Raw genomic sequence first — 23,572 nt, 5'->3', positions numbered from 1 at the left:
ACCACCTACTCAACTTAAAAATTACTATTTCAAATATTAAGACGACTCCCGGTAGAGCATTTTGGCCTTGCTCAGTTTTCATTAAAAGCAAATATGAAACGAAAATAAGCCGCAGCTCCCCCGGAGAATCCCAGAATTAGCAACATGATTCGCTAATCTTGAACGCGTGACTGGTAAACCCTGAGGATGTTCTCACGGCTCCCGGCCCCCAGTACTTTGCTCACAACCGAAGTCCTTGGTTACACCGCCAAGGACTCTTTGCCGTCTGAGGGCTTCTTAAAAACTTTTGCTCACTCAACAACCGAGCAGGGAAAGCAGATATTCCTCGGAAGGAAATCTGCATTCTGCTCGAACCCAAACACAAGGGATTAGTCTTAGCGGATTCCAGCCCAGGGCTGGGGACCCCGCTGGCATCAGAGCAGTCCTAGCCTCCTCCGCTGCAGCTGTCTCCACCTACGCACGACCACCACCACCCCTCTGAAAGCGTTTCAGCCAGCTCGCGGGCCACATCCTCTGTGACCGAGCGCTTCCGCTGCGCTGCGGTTCCTCCATTTCTCCCACGTCCTTCGGGGTGTTTTTCGCGGGGTCCGCACTCGTCTCCGTGAAGCTACTCCTAGCTCGAGTCCTCCTTTAACTGCCTTGAGGAAAGGGCACGGAAGTCAGACACTGTCATTTAAACAACGTCGTTTCCTCTTAGACCAGGTGGCCGTGGAGCACCCACCTCCCCCCTCAGCCCAGGACCCCAAGCCTCCGAGGAACTCTCCATTTCCTGGCCAGCTCCGCCCCGAACCGCCGAAGGCCCGCAGCGCAGGCGCCCCGGGGCCCCGCCCCGCTACACGGGCTCAGCCCCCATTGGCCCAGAGGCTGGGGGCGGGACGCCCCAGCCGCCGAAGCAGGGGTGATCATGTGACTCGCGGGGGCGGGGCTGCGCCGGCCGCTTCCCAGCCTGGCTGAAAGGGCTCGCGTAGCCGGCCCTGTCGGCCCTTAAAGCGGTCAGTGGGCGGCCTGGCCCCAGCTCCCCTCCCGAGCCGCGCAAAGGGAGCTGCTCCTGGCTCTCGTCCGCCCCCCAGGTTTGCTTTCCTTCCCTTCCCGAAGGTGGGCCCCGAGGTCCACCGCCGCGGAGGCTGCGGCCGCCGGGAAGCCCAGCGCCGAGTGTCCGGAGACTAACCGGAAGTGCGGTCCCAGGCGGAGGGGCGGTGCCGGCGACTGCCGGGGTAAGCGCGGCCCGCGGGGCCTGGGAGGGGCGCGGCCGCGGGCCCCGGGGGGAGTGGGAGGGGGGCGGCGGGACCAGAAAGCAGCCCCCGCCGCCTCGCCGGCCCCCGGCCTCCGCAGGGCAAGAGCAGCCTCTGCTACTCGCCGCCGAGCGGGGTCTGTGACCCCCCAGCCGCCCGACGGCGGACCGAAAGACGGTCAATGAGAAGTTGAAAGAAGAGAAGCTCGGTACGGTCGCTCCTGGAGATAATAGTAAATATTAATTACCAGGCACTTTTCTAAGCGATCTGTATCTCTTCCTACGGGGGGGGAAACCGAAGGACCTTGAAGTCCACCCCCTCCCCCAGCATCTTAAAGGTAGAGATTAGTTATATTGCACTCAAATGTTCAGAAGAACAGAACCATCTGGTTTTCAACCACCTTATAACTATTCTTGGAAAGCTACATTGTATATAAAATGGTACCGTATACACTTGTCAACTACATCTTGGCGTGTAGAGTGGTTAGAAGAATGGGTCCTTGACCTTAGAAGTTGAGGTAATACAAACAAAAGATAATTAGCAGAAAGAAAAATTTAAACAAGCAAGTGAAACAGGACTCGGGGCTTTCTTAAGTTAAAGTTAGTCATTGTCCAGAAGGATTCTTGGTGTTTTGTCTAGAGCTGGTTGGGAAGGACCTGATGGCCGCCAGCAGCAGGTGCCTCTTGGAGGAGAAACAAAATGTAAGCAAATGTGGGAAGAGGTAAGATGTGGTTGAAGGATGCTGACCAGACTGGGGAATAAATGGGAGCAATATTTAGATGGCCAGCTCCAGAAAAAATACAAATTTCACCAAAAAACTATACATTTCTGCGTTCTTGACTTTTCCTCCAGGAGAGGGCAGAATTGCGTGCTGTGAATACTTATGGACCAGAGACCTTTTGAAGCCAGAAGGAACACTGTCTGAGTCTTTGTTGTTAGGGTAAGTGGCATACCAGGTTGCGTGTTTCTAGATAAATGTGGATTTGGGAGGGGGAATGAGAGGTGGGACTGAGGGCCGGCCTAGGATTGGGAGAAGATAACATGAAAAAGGGATTGATGCTCTCTTGGCTCCTGAAATAGCAAAGTGATAAAACTGGATCCTATTCCGCTAACCTGAATGTATTTTCTACTTCTTTCCAACATGGATACTCGCAACAGGCTTGTAGTAATTGCTTCTTGGTTGATTTGCAGCCCAGAACAGGCAGTATGCTCAGTGCTTGGGCAGACTCCGTAGTTAAAAGATCGAAATTTAAATCGTGGCTCTTCTGCTTACTAGCTGTGAGTTGTTGGGTAATTATTTAACTGCCCTAAGCATCAGGTTTTCTATCTGTTAGGTGCAAATATTGGTATTAATAATACCTATTTTATAGAGTTCTTGGGAAGATTAAATGAGACAGTCCATGCCATCAATTAAAAATAAATGAAGGGGGGGGTCAACGGGGGCTCAGTCAGTTGAGCATCCGACTCTTGATTTTGGCTCAGGTCATGATCTCACAGTTCTGTGAGTTTGAGCCCTGAGTCTGGCTCTGCTTGGGATTCTGTCTCTCTCCCTCTTTCTGCCCCCTCCCATATCTCTCTCAAAATAAATAAGCTTTAAAAAAGTAAAGGAAAGGGGGTAATCCCTAGCCTCAGGCCTGATACAGTTGGCATTACCTGTTTTTTAGATTAATATTCTATCACCTTTGTCTGTTTGTCCCATGCATCCTTAACCTTGCGCTTTGAAGTTCTAAACTCAGTTTCCCTGCCTGGACTTTTATTGCCTGCCTGCTTACTCTGCACACTGTGACTCTACCGATGGAAGAGAGAACCAGTGTCTTGCTAGGGTGAGATAAGAGAAACCTCTTGGAAGAGGGTACCCTGAAGCTAAGACTTGCAGGATATGTTTGAGTTTGCCAAGAGGACCAGCCAGGGCTGCTAGCCTAGCCGGTTGCATTGCCATGGGGGCTCTGAGAATTATGACGGCCCTTTTTTTTGTCGTGCCGTGTAGTCATAGGTTTCATTCAACGGCGTAGCCTAGATCCTGGGGATATTGCAGGGGACAATAGACTAAGGCCTAACCCTAATGGAAGTTATATTCTAGTAGGAGGGAGAAACAAATGAACAGGCATCAAATCTATTCCGCATCGTTGGTTGGGAAGTGCTATAAGAGAAATGGAACAGGATAAGAGGACCCCGCTATCTGACATAAAGTAGTCCAGGGGGTGCCTCCTTTTGAGGAACTAATGTTCAGAGACTGGAATCAAATAAGGAAGCAAGCTACCTGGGGGGAGAGCATTCTAGGCGGAAGGAACAAGTGCCAGAGTTCTGAGGCGGCTCGCGAGGCTGAAGGTAGGCAGGGGTGCCACAGGACGTAGGACAGTGAAGACCAGGCTTTCTTCGGAGTGTGCCACGAAACAGTTGAAACATCTTGGAGCTAGGGAAGTTTGGGCAACTAGACTGTATTTTGCCTTCTAGGTGCTGACATCTAAAAGACTGAGATGCGAATAAGAAAATGATTTCCTTATGTTTTAAGTTTTTTCTTCTTGGTGCCCCCCGCTTTATTGGCTACTTAGAGCAGATAGGCTTCCCTGGCCTGATAAGTCGGGAATACTCTGATTTCACTTACCAGGCTATGACCAGACTCAGAATTCTTTGTTTCCACTCTGCTCCCCTTTTGACCTTAGCAGTCCTACTGCAGTAATACACATTTTATCTTATCTTTTTAATGTTTGTTTATTTTTGAGAGAGAGAGACAGAGACAGAGACAGAGAACGAGCAGGGGAGGGGCAGAGAGAGAGGGAGACACAGAATCAGAAGCAGGCTCCAGGCTCTGAGCTGTCAGCACAGAGCCCGACGCGGGGCTCGAACTCTTGAACCGTGAGATCACCACCTGAGCCAAAGTTGGACACTAAACCGACGGAGCTACAGGCGCCCCACACAGCTTAAAAGACAGAACGTTCAGGGGCGCCTGAGTTATTGTTTATGATTTAGCTAATTAAGTTTAAATGGGCTTTGAACAAGGCTTTGCACAAGAGACAGACATGGAGGATAGACTCGGTAAATATTCGGGTTTTCCTGTGTGTGAAGATGGAATGAAGAAAATAATAGAGCCTGTCGTTCATCGAGCATCCCTTGATTCTCAGGCATGGAGCTGGGTCCTTAGTGGCAGCGTCTCAGTTGTCATGGCAGCTCCTTAAGGCAGGCCATGGTACCTTACATATTTTATCACAGGGGAAATGGAAGCAGAAGGAAGGTAAGTACTTTCCTTGCCCAGGTTCCTGCGTCTACAGGGGAGCACAGTGGGAATTTGAACCAAAACCCGATTCCAGAACTTGAACGTTCAATGTCGGCACAATATATCAACTCACTGCTACCGTGTTCTTTAAAAAACAAACTAAAATATCTGTTAATTTGGAAATAATTTCAGACTCACACAAAAGTTGCAAAATCATACAGAGTAGTCCTGTACCCTTTGCCCAGCAGTCCTAAATGTTACCGTTGTACTGTGTTTGCTTTACGACTCTGTGTGTGTCTGTATTCACCTACATAGGCATCCATGTGCGTTTTTTTCCTGAACTTTTTGAGGGTAGGTTATAGCCATAATGATTCTTGTCAAACTATGAGAGAATGAAGCCCTGAAGTCTTATGACATGCTAAGCCCTAAAGTCTTCAGAGAATTAAGCCCTAAAGTCCTAAGGTATGTCATGAATTAACTGCTTTCTTATGCACGTACAATGCTTCTAGCTACATGCCATTCTTGGGAGGACTGAAAAAACAGTTACTCACATCATTTTCTGTGGAGCTTCATTCTTTCCTCGAACCCCAGCTGAGAGAGCCTGTCCTAAATACTCAATAGTTCCTGTCTTAAAAACAAGGCTGTTCTCTTACCATTACAGCTATCAAAGTCAAGATATTAACTCATATAATATTATCTTATTCAAATTTAGCCCATTGTTCCACTAATGGCCTCTTCAAGAAAAGGGAAAAACCCGGTTCTTACAAAGATCAATCCACCACCCCCCCCTATTTCATTTAATTGTCATGGCTTCTTGTTTGTGGCACACATATCCTCAGACTTTGTCTTTCATGACCTTGACTTTTTTAAGAGTTCAGGCCACGTATTTAGTAGGATTTCCTTCACTTTGGGTTTGTCTGATGTTGCCTCATGATCAGACATGATCAGCGTTGTTGACAAGGTGGCCCAGGGGTGCATTCTGTACTGCACATTCTAGTAGGAGGCAAGTTATATACCATGTTACTGGTGACAGTGACTTTGATCACTGGGTTTAAGTGGTGGCTTCCGGGTTTGTGTCCTACGAAGTTACTCTCCTTGTCCCTGTAATTATTAAATATCTAGTAAGGAGATATTTTCAGATTGTGTCAATATCCTGATCTCACAAACTTTATACCCACTAGATTTTTACCTGAAATAATTCATATTCTTCTTTTGATTGCACATAGTGACTTTTAAAATTACATCTTCTACATTTAATTGTTGGCTTTTTAGTATAAGAAAAACTCCCTCCTCAATTCGCTTTTTTTTTTTTTAATACGTATAGATTCATGGATTCTTACTGTGTTACTAACTTATTACTGCTTGTTTTGATGTTCTGTTTGTTCCGGATTTGGGTAATAGCAGCCCCCTCGGCCTGGCTCCTGGGTCCTTTTCCCATCTTGTCACCACTTTCTGAGCACTTGCTTATTTTCTGGCACAAGGTGCTCCGGGCTCATCTTGTCCTTTCTAAAGCCCGGAATCGACATTTCTTCCAGGAGCCCTGATCGCTTTCAGTGGAGAATGGTGTTTAGAAACAAGACCTGAGTGCTTGGTGTGCTCCTTACTACTAAGATTTCATGCTTTCTGTGACCTTTCAGCAGACATTATTAGAAAGATAAAATAAACGTGCACTTTGACACATACATGCATTTCTGTGTTCTGTATATACTTAAAAACTTGATCTCTGGGGCGCCTGGGTGGCTCAGTTGGTTGAGCATCTGACTTCGGCTCAGGCCATGATCCCACAGTTCATGAGTTCGAGCCCCACACTGAGCTCTCTGCAGTCGACACAGAGCCTACTTTGGATCTCAGTCCCCCCCCCATCCCGCCCCTCTCCCATTCATGTGCTCCCTTCCTCTCTCAAAATAAATAAATAAACTTAAAAAATGTTTAAAAAATTTTGACCTCCTGATACTTCTAATTCCAGTTAAACACTAGAGTTCTCTTTTCTATATTTGTAACTCCCTTCTCTGACGGTAAGGAATCTGTGTGCCATTTTGCCAGTAGTATATTTACTTATTTGTTCAGTCCCAGGGTGTACAGTAGGTAGTATATCTTCACCACCACAGGGGGAAATAGCCCTGCTAATTAGAGTGCAGTAATTGTTTATAGTTCTTTTTATCTTCAACTTGGGTTTATATTCTTAGTATCCTATGAAAGTACCATTTGAGTTTGTCCCCTTCTGGGTATTCTTCATTTGAAACACTGACTCATTTGTTTTGCTTATATTACATTGTAACATTTTGCTCAGGCGTCTTGCCTGTTTACTTACTGAGCCTGTGGAATGTAACAGTTGTGAAAGTAAAAACGTGCGTGTTACAAACAAGGTAGGTTCACAGAAGCCCGACTCTCCCTCCATCACCTGTGGCCACCAGTTCCGTTTTCCTGTGCTCTTACTGTGGGTTCGCCCCCACGGGATAGTAGCCACGCGCGTTAGTGTCTTTCACCTTTTCCAAAGCTGTCTGTGGCCAAATGAATAGATACATGTGTAAGTTTTTTATTTCTACTGCGTTCTTACACAAAATGGAGTGGATGTTTTTCTCTTTTCCTTTTTGAGAGTGGGGGGAGGGGCAGAGAGACGGAGAGAGAGAACTCCAAGCAGGCTCTGTACTGTCAACCACGAGCCCGATGCGGGGCTCAGACCCACAGATGGTGAGACCGTGACCCGAGCCAACACCAAGAGCCGGACCCTTAACGACTGAGCCACCCACGCACCCCACAAAATGTGGCGTGTGTTTCTCGACTGTTGTTTTTTGAAATTTATGGTATATCCTGAAAATCATTTTGTGTCAATTCTCGAAGGTTTTGTTCCTTGTTACAGGTGTGTAGTACTCCGTTATACGAGGTTTGTTCAACCACTTTGCTTCACATGGGCGTTGAAGTGGTTTAAATATTTTCAAACCGCAAACCTTGGCCACGGTGCGCAACTTCATGCTTGTATATGTTCAAATTGTTGGAGATGTATCTTCAGAGCCGATTTCTAGAGATGGGACCGCTGAGTCAGATATAAATGCAGATCTAGTTTTAGGAGCTCTGCCAAACTCCCGGCCAGAGCGTCGTGTCTGTTGCCCCACAGTTTTGACAACAAAATGCGCTGTCATACTTTTCAATGGATGCCGGCCTGATTGGTGAGAAACAATATTTCACATACCTTTTTTAATTATTACATTTTTTTAAATAGACGTTTTTGAGAGTACTCGTAGGTTCACAGCAAAATTGAGTGGAGAGTGCACGCAGCTGCCTTACGTCCTCTACCCGCCCCCCCCCCCCCCAGCCTCCCCGGCTGTCAACCTCTGGGACCAGAGTGCTACATCTGTTACAAAGGAGCCTACATTGAGATGCCATTATCACCCAAAGGCCTTGATTTACTTGAGGGTTCGTTCTTTGTGTTGTACATTCCATGGCTTTGACAAATGTACAATGGCATCTGTCACCATTTATGGTGTCACAGAAGAGTTTCACTGCCCTGAAAATCCTGTGCTCCGCTTACTCATCCTTCTCCCCAACCCCTGAAACCACTGATCTCTTTCACCAATGCCATAGTTTTGTTTATTCTAGAATATCATGTACTTGGAATCGTACAGTTTGTGGCCTTTTCAGGCTGGTTTCTTTCACTTAGCAATATGCGTATAAGGTTTCCCCAGGGCTTTCCCTGGGGAACATTCCTATTTCAGCTCTAAGCAATGTTCCGTTGTCTGGATGTGGCACCGTTTGATTATCCTTTCATTGACTGAAGGGCATCTTTGGTGCTGCCGAGTTTTGGCAATTGTGCACAGAGCTGCTGTAAACATCCTTGTGCAGGTGTTTGTGTGGACATCACATTTTCAGCTCCTTTGGGTAAATACCAAGAAGCACAGTTGCTGGGTTATGTAAGAGTGTGTTTAGTTGTGTGTGTGTGTGTGTGTGTGTTTTTAATGTTGATTAATTTTTGAGAGAGACACTGTGAGTGGGGGGAGGGGCAGAGAGAGAGGGAGACACACAATGTGAAGGGGCTCCAGGCTCTGAGCCGTCAGCATAGAGCCCAGCGCGGGGCTTGAACCCACCAACTGTGAGATCATGACCTGAGCTGAGGTCGGACGCTTAACCGACCGAGCACCCAGGCACCCCAGAGTGTGTTTAGTTTTGTGAAAAACCACCAAACTGCCTTCCAGAGTGGCTGTACCATTTTGCGTTCCCACCAGCGATGGACGGGAGTTCCTGTTGCTCCACGTCCTTGTCGGCATCTGGTGTTGTCAGTGTACTGGATTTGGGTCATTGTAATTTTTAGTGGTATCTCGTTTTAACGTTCAGTTCCCCAGTGACGTACGATGTGGAGCATCTTTTCATATGCTTATTTGTCATCTGTACATCTTCTCTGGGGGACTGTCTGTTCAGATCCTTTGCCCTTTTTTCAATCAGGTGGTTCCTTGTTGGGTTTTAAGAATATAGAAATGCATTGTATATTTTGGATAACAGTCCTTTATCAGATGTCTTTTGCAAATATTTTCTCCCAGTCTGTGGCTTCTCCCAGTCTGTGGCTTTAGACTGTGTCTTTTACAAAACAGAAGTTTTTAACCTTAATGAAATCCAGATTGTTATTTCTTCCATAGGTCATTCCTTTGGTATTTTATCTAAAAAATTGTCTGCATTTCCCCCGTGTTATCTTCTAGGAGTTTTATAGTTTTGTGTTTTACATTTAAGTCCATGGCCTATTTTGAGTTCATTTTTGTGAAAAGCGTAAAGTCTGTCTATTTCGTATTCTTGCAGGGACGTCCAGTTGTTCTTGCCACGTTTGTTGAAAGACATCTTTCTGGATTGCATCGCCTTTGCTGTTTTGTCGAAAGATCAGTTGACTACATCTATATGAGTCCATTTCTAGACTCTCTTCCACTGATCTATTTGTCCTTTTACCAATACTACATGGGTTACTGGAGCATTGTAGCAAGTCTTGAAGTTGAGTAGTGTCAGTCCCTCAGTTTTGTTCTCTTTCAATAGTTTGTTGACTTCTCTGGGTCTTTTGCTCTCTGTATAAACTTTAGGGTCAATTTGTTGATAGCAACAGAATAACCTGCAGGGATTTTGATTGGAATTGAGTTCAACCTGTAGATCAAGTTAGGAAGAATCGGCGTCCTGACAGCATAGATGTCAGCATATCCATGAACATGGGATTTCTGTTCATTTATTTAGTTCTTTTTTATTTCTTTCATCAGAGTTTTATGTTTTCTTCATGCATACATAAGCTAGATTAATACATAAGTTAGATTAATACTTAAGTATATCATTTTGCATAGGTGCTAATGACGTTGTGTTTTTAACTTCAGATTCATTGCTGGTGTGGAAGAACGTGATTGCCTTTTATATATTATCTTTGTATCCTGCATGCTTGCTATAATCGCTTAATTAATTCCAGGTTTTTTGTTGATACTTTTGTATTTTCTACACTGACAGTCATGTGATCTGGAAGCAAAGATAGTTTATTTTTTCCCATTCTGTATAATTTTTATTTCTTCTTCTTGTCTTACTGTATTATCTAAGACTTTCAGTATGATGTTGAAAAGGAGTAGTAAGAAGGGACATCCTTACCATTTTCCTTGTCTTAACTGGAAAGACTCGAGCTTCTCACCATTAAGTATAATATTAGCTATAGTTTTCTTGCATTCTTTATCAAGTTTAGAAAGCTCCTGTCTATTCCTAGATATTTCATGTACTGTTAATTTAAATTTCTGTAAATATAAGTGAGATTGAACATCTTTTCATATGTTTGAGAAACATTTTTCTGTCTTTTTTGTGTATTTTTTTTGCCTATTGTTCTATCAGGTTTTTAGTGGGTTTTTTTTCCCCTCAATTTTTAAGAGACCTTTATCTAATAGATGTAAATACTCGTTTGTCTCAAATATATGTTACAAACATTTTCTTTCAGTTTGTCATTGACTTTTGACTTTGTTCTTTCCTTTTTACATGCAAAATGCTTTTATTTTAGTCAAATGGCCAATCTTGTGTCATAGGCTGAAAACCTTTCTGTACACTGAGGTTATCTGTACGTTTCAGTACCTGTGTGGTTTCAACGTGTTAAATTCAGATCCCTGATCAGTTTAGAATTGATTTTGGTATGTGATGTGGGTATAGATCAAATTGTATCAGTTTTCATGTGACTATCCTGATGTTCTGACATCGTTTATTAAAAGTTCAGCGCCTGGGAGGCTCAGTCGATTGTCTGACTCTTGATTTTGGCTCAGGTCATGATCTCACAGTTCATGAGCTCAAGCCCTGCATCGAGCTCTGTGCTGAGAGTGCAGACCCTGCTTGGGATTCTCTCTCTCCCTCTCTGCCTCTCCCCCACTCATGTGCTCTCTAAATAAACAAATAAATAAGTAAATAAATAGTTTAGCTTTTCCCTGGTAATTTGAAACATAACCTTTATTGTATACTAAATTTCTATGTATGTTGATATCTGTTTCTGGATTTTTATTCTATTCCACTTATCTTTTTATGTATTCCTGTACCAGAATATTAACATTAGAAGCTTTATACTATATTTTAATGTCTCATAGAGTTAGTCACCCCCCCCCAATCTTTCTTTTCATTGTTTCCTAGCGATTCTTGCATGTTGGTTTTCCCAAGTGAATTTGAGTAATAACGGTAGCTCAGGCATTCCTGATATGTCTGTGAAGTGTCAGAAAGTATGTACTTTAGGTTTTGGGGGCCATATGGTCTCTGCTCACCTATTTAACTCTGCCTGTGTGAAAGAAGCCATGGGCAATATGTTAATGAGTTAAGTGTTACCTTGTTTCGGTAAAACTTTATGGAAACAGGCTGCAGGCCAGAATTGACCCGTGGGCCATAGTTTGCTCCCATTTGGTCTGGTTCCATGAAGAAGCATATTATTTTTTGTTGTAATTGCATTAATTCACACATCTTTTTACGAGGAACCAACATCTTCATTATATTGAGTCATTCTATCCAAGAACAAAAGATACCTTTCCGTTTGTTCAGGTCTACGTTTAGGTCCTTCAGTAGTGTTTGAGAGTTTTCCTCTTCTCTATTTTACAAAATTATTTATTTTTGCGTATTTCATATTTTCTGTTATCATACAAGGAATATTCTCTATCATTGTATGCTCTAGTCGGTTGTCTGTGCACAGAAAAGGGCTATTTCTGTGGGTGAGTTTTATATCCTACTGCCTTACTGAATTCTTTTGAGTCAGTTTTAATGTTGATTCTAGAGTTTTCTAGTTATACTCTCATACATCTCCAAACAGATATAATTTTACCTCTTTTCAGTTATTAAACCTCTAATTGACTTTTTGTTTCTAATTGTGTTGGCTAGTACTTCCAGCTCAGAGTTTATTAACAATGGAGATAGTGGTCATTCATTCTTGACTTGTTCCTGATCTCACTGGAAATGACTAGTTTTTCTCACTTAGGTACTGGCTCTAAGACTAAGGAGTGTATATTTTATCATTTAAAAAGGAGTATTCGTATAAAAAATAAAAGGAAGTATTCATTAATTCCTACTTTCTTGAGTATTTTCATCAGGTATGGATGTTGATTTCTGTTGTGAGTTCCTTCAGTATCTATGGAGATAATTATGATTTTCCCCCATAGATCTGTTAATATGCAGTATTATGTTAATGGATTTCCTAATATTGAACAAATCTTGCATTCCTTGAATAACTCCCACTTTTGTCATGATATATTACTTTCCTTAATGTGATGTTGGATTTTTGTTAGTACTTTTCACTTTAATACTGGGCTACAAAACATTTTTGTACTCTTTGTCAGGTTGTCAATGTTAAACTATTTTCACAAAAAAATTAGAAGTTTTGTTCATTTTTAAGCGCTCTGGAAGATATTTATGAAACATTAGGTTTATTTGGTCTTTGTAAGTTTGTTAGAATACTCTTCTGAAATCATCTAGGTGCAGGAGTGCCTGGGTGGCTCAGTCGGTTGAGTGTCCAACTTTGGCTCAGGTCATGATCTCACAGTTCGTGAGTAAAAAAAAAAAAAAATTTAATGATCTAGGTCTAGTGGTTTTTTGTGGGGTAATTCCTCAACAACTTTGTTTATTCTGTGCATATTAGTGCTCTAAAACTTTCTGTCTCTGAAGGGGGTGATTTTGGTAAATTGTATTTCGCGAGGAAACAGTCTGTTTCATAGACGATCACATTTGTTTGTGCAGAAGTCTGCAAAGTGATCCGGTATGTGTATGTGGGGGCGGGGTTTGTTTGTTTTAGCTATTATTTATTCCTTACTTTGTAAGCGTGTACTTTCTCCCTTTTTTCCTCATTAAGTTAGCTAGTAGTTTATCAGTTCTTTACGTTTTTTCCAAAGTAGGATTTTGATTTATAATTAGGTTGTTTTTCTCTTCAGTTTCCTGATTTCCGTCTTTAATTTTATTTTCTTCCTTAATTTCTTTTGATTTACCTTTTTTTTTAGCTTTTTGAGGTGAGAATTTTAGTTTGTTCATGTAATTCTTCTTATCGATGTAAAAATATTTAAAACTATGAATATTCCTTGGTCACTGCTTTAAATTTATTCCACAGATTATAATCTGTAATATTGTTAATTGTCAATATTTACAAATTTTGTTTTGTCTCCCCATTTGCTGAAGAGTTGTTTTATTAGTTTATTTTTCCCCATTTAGGAGGGGCTTTTTTAATTTGATGTTTCAATAAATTTTTAGTTTGATGTCACTTTATGGAACTTACTGATGCTCTCTTTGTGACCTACTATATGACAGAATTCTGTGACTGATTCATGTGTGCTTGAGAAGAAAGTTTATTTCCTGTTATTAGGAGATAACTATCCTTAACTATCCCTAAGATTTACTTACTAATGTGATCAAGTTTTCTGCATCATAACTTATTTTTGTTCTACTTTGTATGTCCATTTACTGACCGTGGAATGTTAAGTTTTCTTATTAATAATGTGTGTATCTCTATTTCTTGTTATGTAGTGTAGTTTTTGCTTGATGAGGTTGACTGCTGTGTGATTTGGTGCAAAACCATAACTGTTACAAGTCAAGCTATAGTATATGGCTTTCAACATTATCATGTTTCATGTTTTTTGGCCGAATTCTCTTCCTGATATCTTAAAAAAAAACAAAAACAAAAACAAAAACCCTACTTTTATTGTTCTATTTGCCCCATATCCTTTTTTCTGTCCCTGCGTTTTCAGCCTTTTCAAATCTTTGTTTTAGGTGTCTCTTGTGTTTAGCATATAGTTGGGTCTTGCTTCTTTAGCCACAGTAAAAATTTTTTAATGGGTGAGTGAGTCGGTTAAGCGTCCAATTCGGCTCAGGTCATGATTTCACACCTCGTGGGTTTGAGCCCCGCATCAGGCTCTATACTGACAGCTCAGGGCCTGGAGCCTGCTTCGAATTCTGTGTCTCCTACTCCTATTAAGATAATAAATGTATTTATTTTAAATATTACAATATTTAATATTTTATTAAATAAAAATAATAAATTTTTTATTAAAAAAAATTTTTTTTTTCAACGTTTTATTTTATTTTTGGGACAGAGAGAGACAGAGCATGAACGGGAGAGGGGCAGAGAGAGAGGGAGACACAGAATCGGAAACAGGCTCCAGGCTCTGAGCCATCAGCCCAGAGCCCGACGCGGGGCTCGAACTCACGGACCGCGAGATCGTGACCTGGCTGGAGTCGGACGCTTAACCGACTGCGCCACCCAGTCGCCCCTAAAATAATAAATTTTTTAAAAAATTTTAATGGGTGAGTAAAACTCATTTATCGATATGATTGATGTGTTTGGTCTCAGTGTGATCATATTATTTATACTTGTTTTTTCAACTACTTGTTGCTTTTCATTAAAAAAAAATCTAGAATGTTTCATTTTTGTTATAATGGCTACCTTGGAACATAGATCTTTGTAATGCCTTGGTACCATTTTCTTTTTCTTTTTTCTTTTCGTAGTTTTTTTTTTTTTTTAAGTTTTATTTATTTATTTTTGACACAGAGAGAGAGTGGGAAGGAAGGAGAGAGAGGAAGAAAGAGAATCTCAAGCTGATAGGACAGAGCCTGATGTGGGGCTCAAACTCACACACCATGAGATCATGACCTGAGCAGAATCCAAGAGTCGGACACTTAACTGACTGAGCCCCCCGGGCACCCCCTTGGTACCATTTTCTTATTTAGCCTTTAATTATCTGGTTTTTCAGGTTTTGGTAGTATACCTTAACTCTCACCTGCCATTAATACAATAACCAGTGAGGTTATATTAGTTTTTTGTTTCTTTTCCTAGTTTTTAGTTGAATTACGTTTATTTTACTAGAATGTGAAATATTTAATAAGACTGCTAATTCAGCAACACTTTACCACTTTTGTCATTGTGGTAAAGTTTTGTGGCATTGTTTTTCTTTTTTTTGTTTTTTCTTTAATGTTTGTTTATTTTGAGAGAGATCGAGTACGTGCTCCCAAGCAGGGGAGGGGCAGAGAGAGGGAGAGAGAGAATCCCAAGCAGGCTCCGAGCTGTCCGTGCAGAGCCTGACGCGGGGCTCAGTCCCACAAGCCATGAGATCATGACCTGAGCCGGAATCCAGTAGGATGCTTAAGCTAAGACTGAGCCACCCAAGGGCCCCTAGATGGTATTTTTATTTTCCTTTTTTCTAAAAAACTTTTTCCATCATCTTGAAGGACCTTACATTCCTCTCTGCTCCTTTTCTCCTTCACGGTGCAGCCCAGAAGGTTCCTGTCCTTTCCTTTTTACTTTCCTGAAGGATCACCACCCTGGGACTGCCTCTAAGTGTGTGCAGGCTGAGTCCCTTCCTTCTGTCCTGCTCTGATCAGAGCTTGAAGAAAACATTTTCTACTTGGAGTGAGTTGTGTCTGTCGTAGACTGGTTCCAGCACCCCGGCCGGCCCGAAGCCTGTGTCTTCAGCCGGCCCTGCTCCCCTCGCCCTGCTGCCCTGGCCCTGCTCCCCTGGCCCTGCTTCTCTTGGGCCTGCTCCCCTCATCCTGGCTGTGCTCCCCTCAGCCCTGCCCCTCGCCCTGGCCCTGCTCCCCTCGCCCTGGCCCTGCTCCACTCGGTGGCTTGCCGCTGAGAGCTCACCCGAGGCATTTGGGGAAGGGGTGTGTTTGTTCGGTGCATTTGTTCTTGTCCTTACAGAGCTAGAGGCATGCCGGGGCGGTGTGGGTGTGCGTGTGGGTGTCTGCAGCACTGATACCCCCTCTCTAACTCTCTTTTCTTCCCGTGTTCTGTGTAGTTCTTCCAGAAGTATTCTTTTTCCATCTTTAATCCGTTTTCTGCCCCTCGACCAAAGTTAGCAGGAAGCCCTTGTCATGGAAGCGCATAGGTTTTTCTGAAAAATCTAGTTGAACTACGACCTACGGCTTCCCTGACCTCTCGTTTTGGCCCGTGTGGAGTTCAGGCCGGGGGCTGCTAAAGGGAACAACAGCAACAACAACAACATCAACATCAACAGAAATTGGGTTGTGCTTGAAGTTCCCGTCTTTCCTGACCTGCGTGCCATTTCCTTTCCAGAGTCCTCGGGTAGCTGGCCTGTGCTTCCTGTCTAGGTTTCACGAAGATTCCGAGGGGGGCCGAGGATGGCCTGTGTTTACCCCGTCTTACCTGGAGCCAGAGCCAGGAAATAGGTCGTCCGCGTGGTGGCAGCTCTGGACGAGTGTCACGCGGAGCTTCTGCCCGGCCCGTGTGTTGTCTGGGTCTGAGCACTTCCGCTCTGGCTTCTGATCCCTGGTGGCAGCAGGACCCTCGAGGGACCTGAAGCCTCAGTGGCCCGGAAATGGCAGGTCCAGGCTGCTGAGGGAAGGAGTCGGGGACCGGCCTGGGCACTCTAACTCTCGTGCCTGTCAAGTGCCCGTCATTGGCCGCCTCCTGAGTTGCGTGCGGCTGAAACAGAAGGCGGCTAGGGCCGGTGTAGACTCTCAATGCCCCAGAGCCTGAGGCCTGCCCGCAGCACCGAGTAAAGTTGGGCCTTGTTGCTGTGCAGGTTGTCCCCACAGCTGCGGATGGGGTGGCCTGCGTTCCCGCGGCCAGGGTGTCACCTTTGCGTGTGTCTCTCCTGAGATTTGGCCTTGGGGGCCCTTCCCCTCCGTGTCAGAACCCCAAGGAGGACGTAGATTATGCAGATGGTTTTCAGATTCTTGTCCCCTTTCTGGAGAGCCACATGGGATAGGTTAGGACGATTCATCTCTTAGGACTCAGTGTGAGGGCTTGTGGGAGAACACCCTTAAGTTTTCTTAAGGAAACTTTACCCGTTTTTGGAGTCGTCGAGTGAAACGCTCTAGGGCCAAGTCCACTCGCTTGTGACCGTCCCTGTCATACCCTCATGTCTTACAGAAGGCCGGCTGCCGAGAGACCAGATTCGCGGGGCCAGGAAGCCAGGCGCTCTCCCAGCTAGCTCCCAGGTAAGCCGCCGTGTCTAGGCCTCAGCAACGTGCGTCCTGTCTCCGGGACTGAGCCCGGGCACAGCGACACTCGGCCCCCTTCCTTTCCTGCGAGGACACAACAGTTACGGGGGGGGACGGGGGGGACAGGGGGAGTGGTGCACGCACCGGAGGCGCCTGGTAAGCACCTGCCGTGTGCACGGGAGAGAGCGCACACACGACACCCAGACATCCTTGTCGTGCTTCAGCCAGAGGCCTCAACGACCCGAGTACATCACGTATCAGAAGATGGCAGACGCGGTGGAGAAAAGCAAAAAAGGGGTTGGGAAGCCGGGAGCATGCGGGCAGCTCCCTGTTTTAAATGCGGGGGTCGGGAGAGGCCTCCTGGGAAAGAGACGTTTGAAGAAACAGAGGAATTGAGAGGGCGCCGGGCACACCCCTGGAGGAAGAGAGCTAGGGACCAGACCGGGAGGGGCAGAGGCCCTGGGGAGCGTGGGTGAGGACAGCCCGGAGGCCATGTGGCCAGGTGGGGACGTGCGATGGGGACGCGCAGGGAGCAGGCCGGTGAGAGAGCAGGTGGGGGAGGCCGCGGGGTCAGCAGAGTCTCAGGCTGTTCTTCGGGGGGCACAGAGGACTTGCCCTGTTGTCTGGGCTTTTTCTTTGTTTGTATCTTTTCAGAGAGAGTGTGAAAGGAGAGGGGCAGACAGGGAGAGAGAGTCCCAAGCAGGCTCCGCCGGGCTTGATCTCAAGAAGCTGGGATCAGGACCCCGAGTCATGACCTGAGCAGAAACCAAGAGTCAGAGGCTTAACCGACCAAGCCCCCCAGGCGCCCCCACATTCTGTTGTTCTAACACAAGTTCCGCTGGCCGCGGAGTGGAGAGTCTGAGTGTAGGAGGTGGTGACGGGAGGGTGGCCTGAGTTCTGGGGCTACCGTGACGAAGTGCCACAGACTGAGTGGTGTAAAGACCAAATTTATTTTCTCCCGGTTCTGGAGGCTGACGGTCCAAGATCAAAGCGTCGGGCTTGGTTTCTTCCGAGACGTCTCCTTGGCTCGCGGCCGGAGAGAGAGGCAGTTGGGTTCTCGTTCTGAGAATGGAGCCAGCGAGTCTGCTGATGGCTCCGTTGTGGGGTGTGAGGGAGAAGGTCACAGGAGGACTCCAAGGCTTTGGCCGAGGACCTGAAAGAACAGGAACGGAGATCAGGTGGCCGGGGGCGGAGGAGGCCGGGCCTGTGCGCCACCGCCCCGCCTGTGCCGAACTTGTCTTTGACGGTCAGTAAGGCAGGAGCAGACACGAGGCGTTTCGTTGCAAACCCTGGTGAATAAGAAGCGTCCTTTGTGACACTTCAGGCTTTGGGGGTCGACGATGGCAGCCCCAGGCTACTTGGTGCTTCGTGCGCTGTGTGTTGTTGTTGTTGGTAGTTTCTGGATCACTCTTTCCGAAGAGGCCCCCGGTCCCTCAGTGACCGCGGTAAGTGTCCCGCTGCAGACACCCGCTTAGCGCTCCGAGACACGCGCGCAGGAGTCAACGAGGTGACCTCTGGCGCTCGGCGCACTGGTAAATAATAGGAGTATTCATTCTCTCGTGAGGACAGAAATGGGCTCACTTTGAAGATATTTTACTGGGTGGCAGAGGTCCATTTGATGGATCAGGTTGGTGACCTTGTTCCCTAGGGTACCCATCATCAAACGATCTGGGAGTGTAAGGAATTCTTAACGCTACCGCGAGAGTCATCTGGAACTTGTAGTTTGGACCCCCAAAAATGTCACGTCTGGAACGGCTTTGACGATCACGGTGACGTGATAGATTTTTTGAAATCGGAGGTGTATACTTAACCGTATTTAGCATAAGCGTGCTATCTCTCGTTCCAGCTCACCTCCTTCCCCTGCTCCGAGCCGTTGACTTCACTGCTCTGGTAGCCGTGCGTCACGTTTCTCTCTCATCCTGTCCTTCTGCCGTGGTTTCAGCATTACATTTTTCTTGTGGACCCGTGTCTGCACTCGAGAAACCGCACTCACTACTCCCACCCCATTCCGTTTTCTCTCATCCCCGAAACCTAAACATTAGAACTTTTTTGAGCTGACATTTGAAGCCATGGTATTTCTTCTTATGTTTATGAATAACTTTTTTTTTTTCTTCTATCACAACAGCTGTCTCCGTGCCCTGCACATGGAGAGCTTACCGAATTGTTGCAGGGAAATTGGAAAACTGATTAGCAGACTGATGACGCAGAAAGCCCTCCACCTTCTCGATCCTTTTGACTCCTTGTTTTGTCTGAATTCAGGTGGCCACTGCTGCTGCCGCTTCTGGAGCTGTTGTGTTTTGGGTTCTGGTCCGTTACGCTTACTAGCGTGCTATACTCAACCCTCCTGCTGTTTTCATGTCACCTGAGTGTGCGGGTGCCCGGTCCTACGCGTCACAGCTGAGGAACCATGGACTCTGTCCCCAGAAGAGTGTACATACACCAAGTAACCTTTGCATCAGCGTTTTCGTAGGTTACTTTAGGTGTCTGTGGATGCAAAATAACTTCTGTTCTAGCTTTGGGCACCTATTATGTGCTATGAGGAGCTGTCCGGCCTCTTGATTATTCGGTTGAAGCGAGGGGAAGGGGAAGAACCCTGGTTTTGAGATCACCCAGGTTCATAACAGAAATAATCCTGACTGGTCTTTTCCTCAGATGTGTCACTGACCGGTTTCGTATTAGGAAAGAGGAAAACTAACCGGGGCACCTGGGTGGCTCAGTCGGTTGAGCGTCCACCTTCGGCTCAGGTCATGATCTCACAGTCCGTGAGTTCGAGCCCCGTGTCAGGCTCTGTGCTGACAGCTCGGAGCCTGGAGCCCGCTTCGGATTCTGTGTCTCCCTCTCTCTCTGCCCCTCCCCTGCTCGAGCTCTGTCTCTCTGTCCCAAAAATAAATAAAAACATTAAAAAAAATTTTTTTTCTTTAAAAAAAGAAAAGAGGAAAACTAACTGATTTCAACCCTTGTGAAAACTAGAGCACTTATGGACTCTGGTGGAGAATTTCTGTCTTTTTTGCAGTGATTTTTAACTTTGAACATTCTTTTCTTAGTCACAGGAATATAGGTAATATTTCTTCTTTGTCTCACAGGGTTGAAAATACCAAGTAAGGAAATAGTGTATAGGATGCTGGAAACTTGTAGTGACGAACTGCTCATGACTGAAAGGCCTAGAACAGATGTATCTTTCAAGTTCTTACCAAGAAAACAGCTATGAAGAAAATGATGGGTCAAGAAGACCAGTGGAAAACTCCCTAGGAGAGAGCCATAGAAAATGTGCGCTTCAGAAGAGAGATATAATCAGAGAACTCAGAAAAGGAAAATATATCATGTATGCCCTCAGAAGGGTAAAAAGATTTTTATTCATGTGCATGAGATTACACAAATAGATGATCAGCTATACCAGTGCCTTGAACGTGAGCAAAACTTGTGTGAACGCTTAGCTCTTATTATGTGTGAGAGATCCCACACTGGGGAGAAACCTTACAGATGTGATATGTGTGAGAAAACCTTCGTCCAAAGCTCAGAGCTGCTTTCACACCAGAGGGTCCACAATTACGAGAAACCTTATAAATGCAGCAAATGCGAGAAGAGCTTCTGGCATCACTTAGCCCTTTCGGGACACCAGAGGACACACGCAGGTAAAAAATTCTATACCTGTGACATCTGTGGCAAGAATTTCGGCCAGAGCTCCGACCTGCTTGTCCACCAGCGAAGCCATACAGGCGAGAAGCCGTATCTGTGTAGCGAGTGTGATAAATGCTTCAGTCGAAGCACGAACCTCATAAGGCACCGAAGAACTCACACGGGTGAGAAGCCGTTTAAGTGTCTGGAGTGTGAAAAGGCTTTTAGTGGGAAGTCAGACCTCATCAGCCACCAGAGAACTCATACTGGCGAAAGGCCCTATAAATGCAACAAGTGTGAGAAAAGTTACCGACACCGTTCAGCCTTCATTGTTCATAAAAGGGTTCACACTGGGGAGAAGCCCTATAAGTGTGGCGCCTGTGAGAAGTGCTTTGGCCAGAAATCAGACCTTATTGTACATCAGAGAGTGCATACGGGCGAGAAGCCGTATAAGTGCTTGGAGTGCATGAGAAGCTTTACGCGGAGCGCTAACCTGATCAGGCATCAGGCAACTCACACTCACACTTTCAAATGCCTCGAATATGAGAAAAGCTTCAGCTGTGGCTCAGACCTTATTGTGCATCAGAGAATTCACATGGACGAGAAACCACCCCAGTGGTCTACATGTGAGGGTGGCTTCCTCCTAGGCATGGACTTCGTGGCCCAACAGAAAATGCGAACTCAGACCGAAGAGCCGCGTTATAAGTACAGCGTGTGCGATAAAAGCTTCCACCAGAGCCCAGCCCTTCTGCAACATCAGACAATCCACATCGGTGAAAAACCGTATATCTGTAATATGGGTGACAAGGGTCTTGAGCTCAGCCCTCCCCATGCATCTGAAGCCTCACAGATGTCTTGATCAGACAAGGAGTTATAATCCCATAGAAGGTGTATGTACGTGTCCGAGAACTCCTAAGATAAAGGACTCTAGGCGAATCTCAGACTTTCCTCGGAGCTCAGACTTCCGTGGGGACCAGAGAATGCAACTGTGGGAAGTTGAGAAATGGTTTGCCCAGAGAGCTACCCTAGCAGGACACTTTTATCAGTCACTCGAGTGAGAAACCTTACAAATGCCCTGAGTTTTGGAAAACCCGTAGCCCAAGCTCATAGCTGATCACCCACGAGGGGATTCGTACAGGTGGGAGACCTTGCAAATGCAGTGAGTGTGAGAGAACTTTCTAGCGGTGCCCACCCCTCCCCCCCCCATCCCACGAGAATTCACACCAGAGGACTAAATGCCCTCCGTGTCAACAGAGCTTCAGACAGTACACACATCGCATCGGATGTCAGAAAGCCCACAGTGGGGAGAAGCCCCAGCAAGTGTGTAAAAAGCTTCTAACAGAACTGTGACTTTTTTTTACTCTTCAGAGAAGCCATACTGGTGAAAGTGTGTCTATTTGTCTTGAATGTGGCAAATCCATTCATTGGGAGAGCCTCCTTGGGTTTGCACCAAAGAAACCCAATCTGAGGAAGGACCTTACAGAGTCTCTGAATGAGAAAAACTTCTGTCAGTGATCCGCTCTTGTGGTATCCTGGGGCACTCACACAAGTGAAAAAGCCCCTGGAGTCTGAAAAAAGCCTTGTCAGAAACTCTCCTACCTTATCGGGTCCCAAAGAACGTACTCTGCAGAGAACTTTTTGCCAGTGAGAGATCGAATTGTGTGGACTGTGTACATATAATAGGTATGAAGAGAACTGTTCTCATAGTTAGTTGACCCATATGGTAGAGATGACTTTTAACGGAGTCAGTATGTAAACAGTTTTTAGATCCCCAGGAGCTCGTTCTGGGAGGAGTGAGGGCAGATCGCGGTAGGCCTCATGGGTAACTCAGGTAAAGATGCTTTTCTTTTATCTGAACCACTTAATGATTACTTTCGCTTTTTACAATTTGGAAATCCAATAAAGGAAAGGAGCGTAACCTTGTGATAGAAGGTGTGACATGTGTTACTGTTGGGGGAAAGGATTGTATTGACTTTGCCTCTGTCCCTTTTTTATTCTTGACCAGAATGGGGACTAGCGTGTCGATAGTAGCCTGGGAACCATTTGCTAGTAGTGAAAAGAACTGAACGGCCAGGGAGTAGTGACCCTAGATCGAAACTGTCCCCCCAGGTTCCTCCTTCGGAGGGCCAACCTCATAAAGAGGCAGAATAGTCAGCTTGTGTATTTTAGTGTGAGTTAAGGCATCCCCTCAAAAGTTTCCTTTCCCTGAAATACCTTTGAGATGATCGCTGGTTTTCGAAATCTCCGCTTTAGAGATTGATTTCTTTCCAACTCAGAAGTGCAAATTTCAGCAGAACCGTCATGACGTTGCTAGCGTGCACGTTGTTGGGACCTTCTCACGTCTCTTTCAGTGATGAGACCCGCTCTTCAGATCCTCGCAGGCTGATTAAGGGAAACCAAAAGAAAGGTTTAAGCCTGAGCAGGCACAGAAAAGAACACATAATGATGCATTATTAATGGAGGAGCTAAACTTCTTGATTCTGATTATCCCGACTCCAAAGCTGGTGTTCTTTTCACTCTGTTACCCTGCTGTTGATAGCAGATCAAGCCCCATAATGATACGCTTTTCGTTTATTTCAGTTCTGCCAAGAAAAGAGAATACTTTTTATTCCCAGGGAAAGGATTGCAGTCACCACAACACAAGGTATCTGTTTGGCTTGGAATGTAGGATTCTAAATGCTAGAAGGGAAAAGTAGTTGGCAGATTCATCAGAGGTTTAAGGATGAGCACGTATCTGCAATTTACCAGGATAATTATGATTATCTTTAACATTCTCTAGAAATACTATAATTAATCCAGGGATTATTAACGGACAATTCTGAGGGGTTTTTTCCTTCTCTCAGATTAAAAGACATTTAATATAAATCCTTAAGATTCCTCCAGTATTTGGGACTATAGACTGGTGAGTCAGTATGTTGTTGCTAGTCTGGGTTCTCTGGTTTATTTTAACAAATCCCCGAACTCCAGAGAGTGTTGGCATTCGGACTCGTGGGTGGCCAGTGGCTACCTTGTGTGTGGCTCTAAGCTTTGATCCTAATGACTGGTTGATGATCTTGATAATCTTAGGGTCAGTGGATAGAGCATATAGTGATAATAAGGAATC

The 23,572-nt window shown here is 45.3% G+C and overlaps 1 protein-coding gene across 1 annotated transcript; it reads left to right on the top strand.

The window, feature by feature from the left end:
* Window positions 1-903: 903 nt before the first annotated feature.
* Window positions 904-22,033, top strand: ZNF322 (zinc finger protein 322). The gene is made up of 4 exons (XM_027040100.2): window positions 904-1,214; window positions 2,085-2,172; window positions 16,784-16,851; window positions 19,938-22,033. The coding sequence occupies exon 4, from the start codon at window positions 20,120-20,122 to the stop codon at window positions 21,326-21,328; it is 1,209 nt and encodes a 402-aa protein (XP_026895901.1). The 5' UTR covers window positions 904-1,214; window positions 2,085-2,172; window positions 16,784-16,851; window positions 19,938-20,119; the 3' UTR covers window positions 21,329-22,033.
* Window positions 22,034-23,572: the final 1,539 nt, after the last annotated feature.

Source organism: Acinonyx jubatus, chromosome B2, assembly GCF_027475565.1.
Source record: "Acinonyx jubatus isolate Ajub_Pintada_27869175 chromosome B2, VMU_Ajub_asm_v1.0, whole genome shotgun sequence".
Lineage (NCBI taxonomy): Eukaryota > Metazoa > Chordata > Mammalia > Carnivora > Felidae > Acinonyx > Acinonyx jubatus.
The sequence above is the reverse complement of the archived record's forward strand: the minus strand, read 5'-3'. Positions and strand labels throughout refer to the sequence as shown.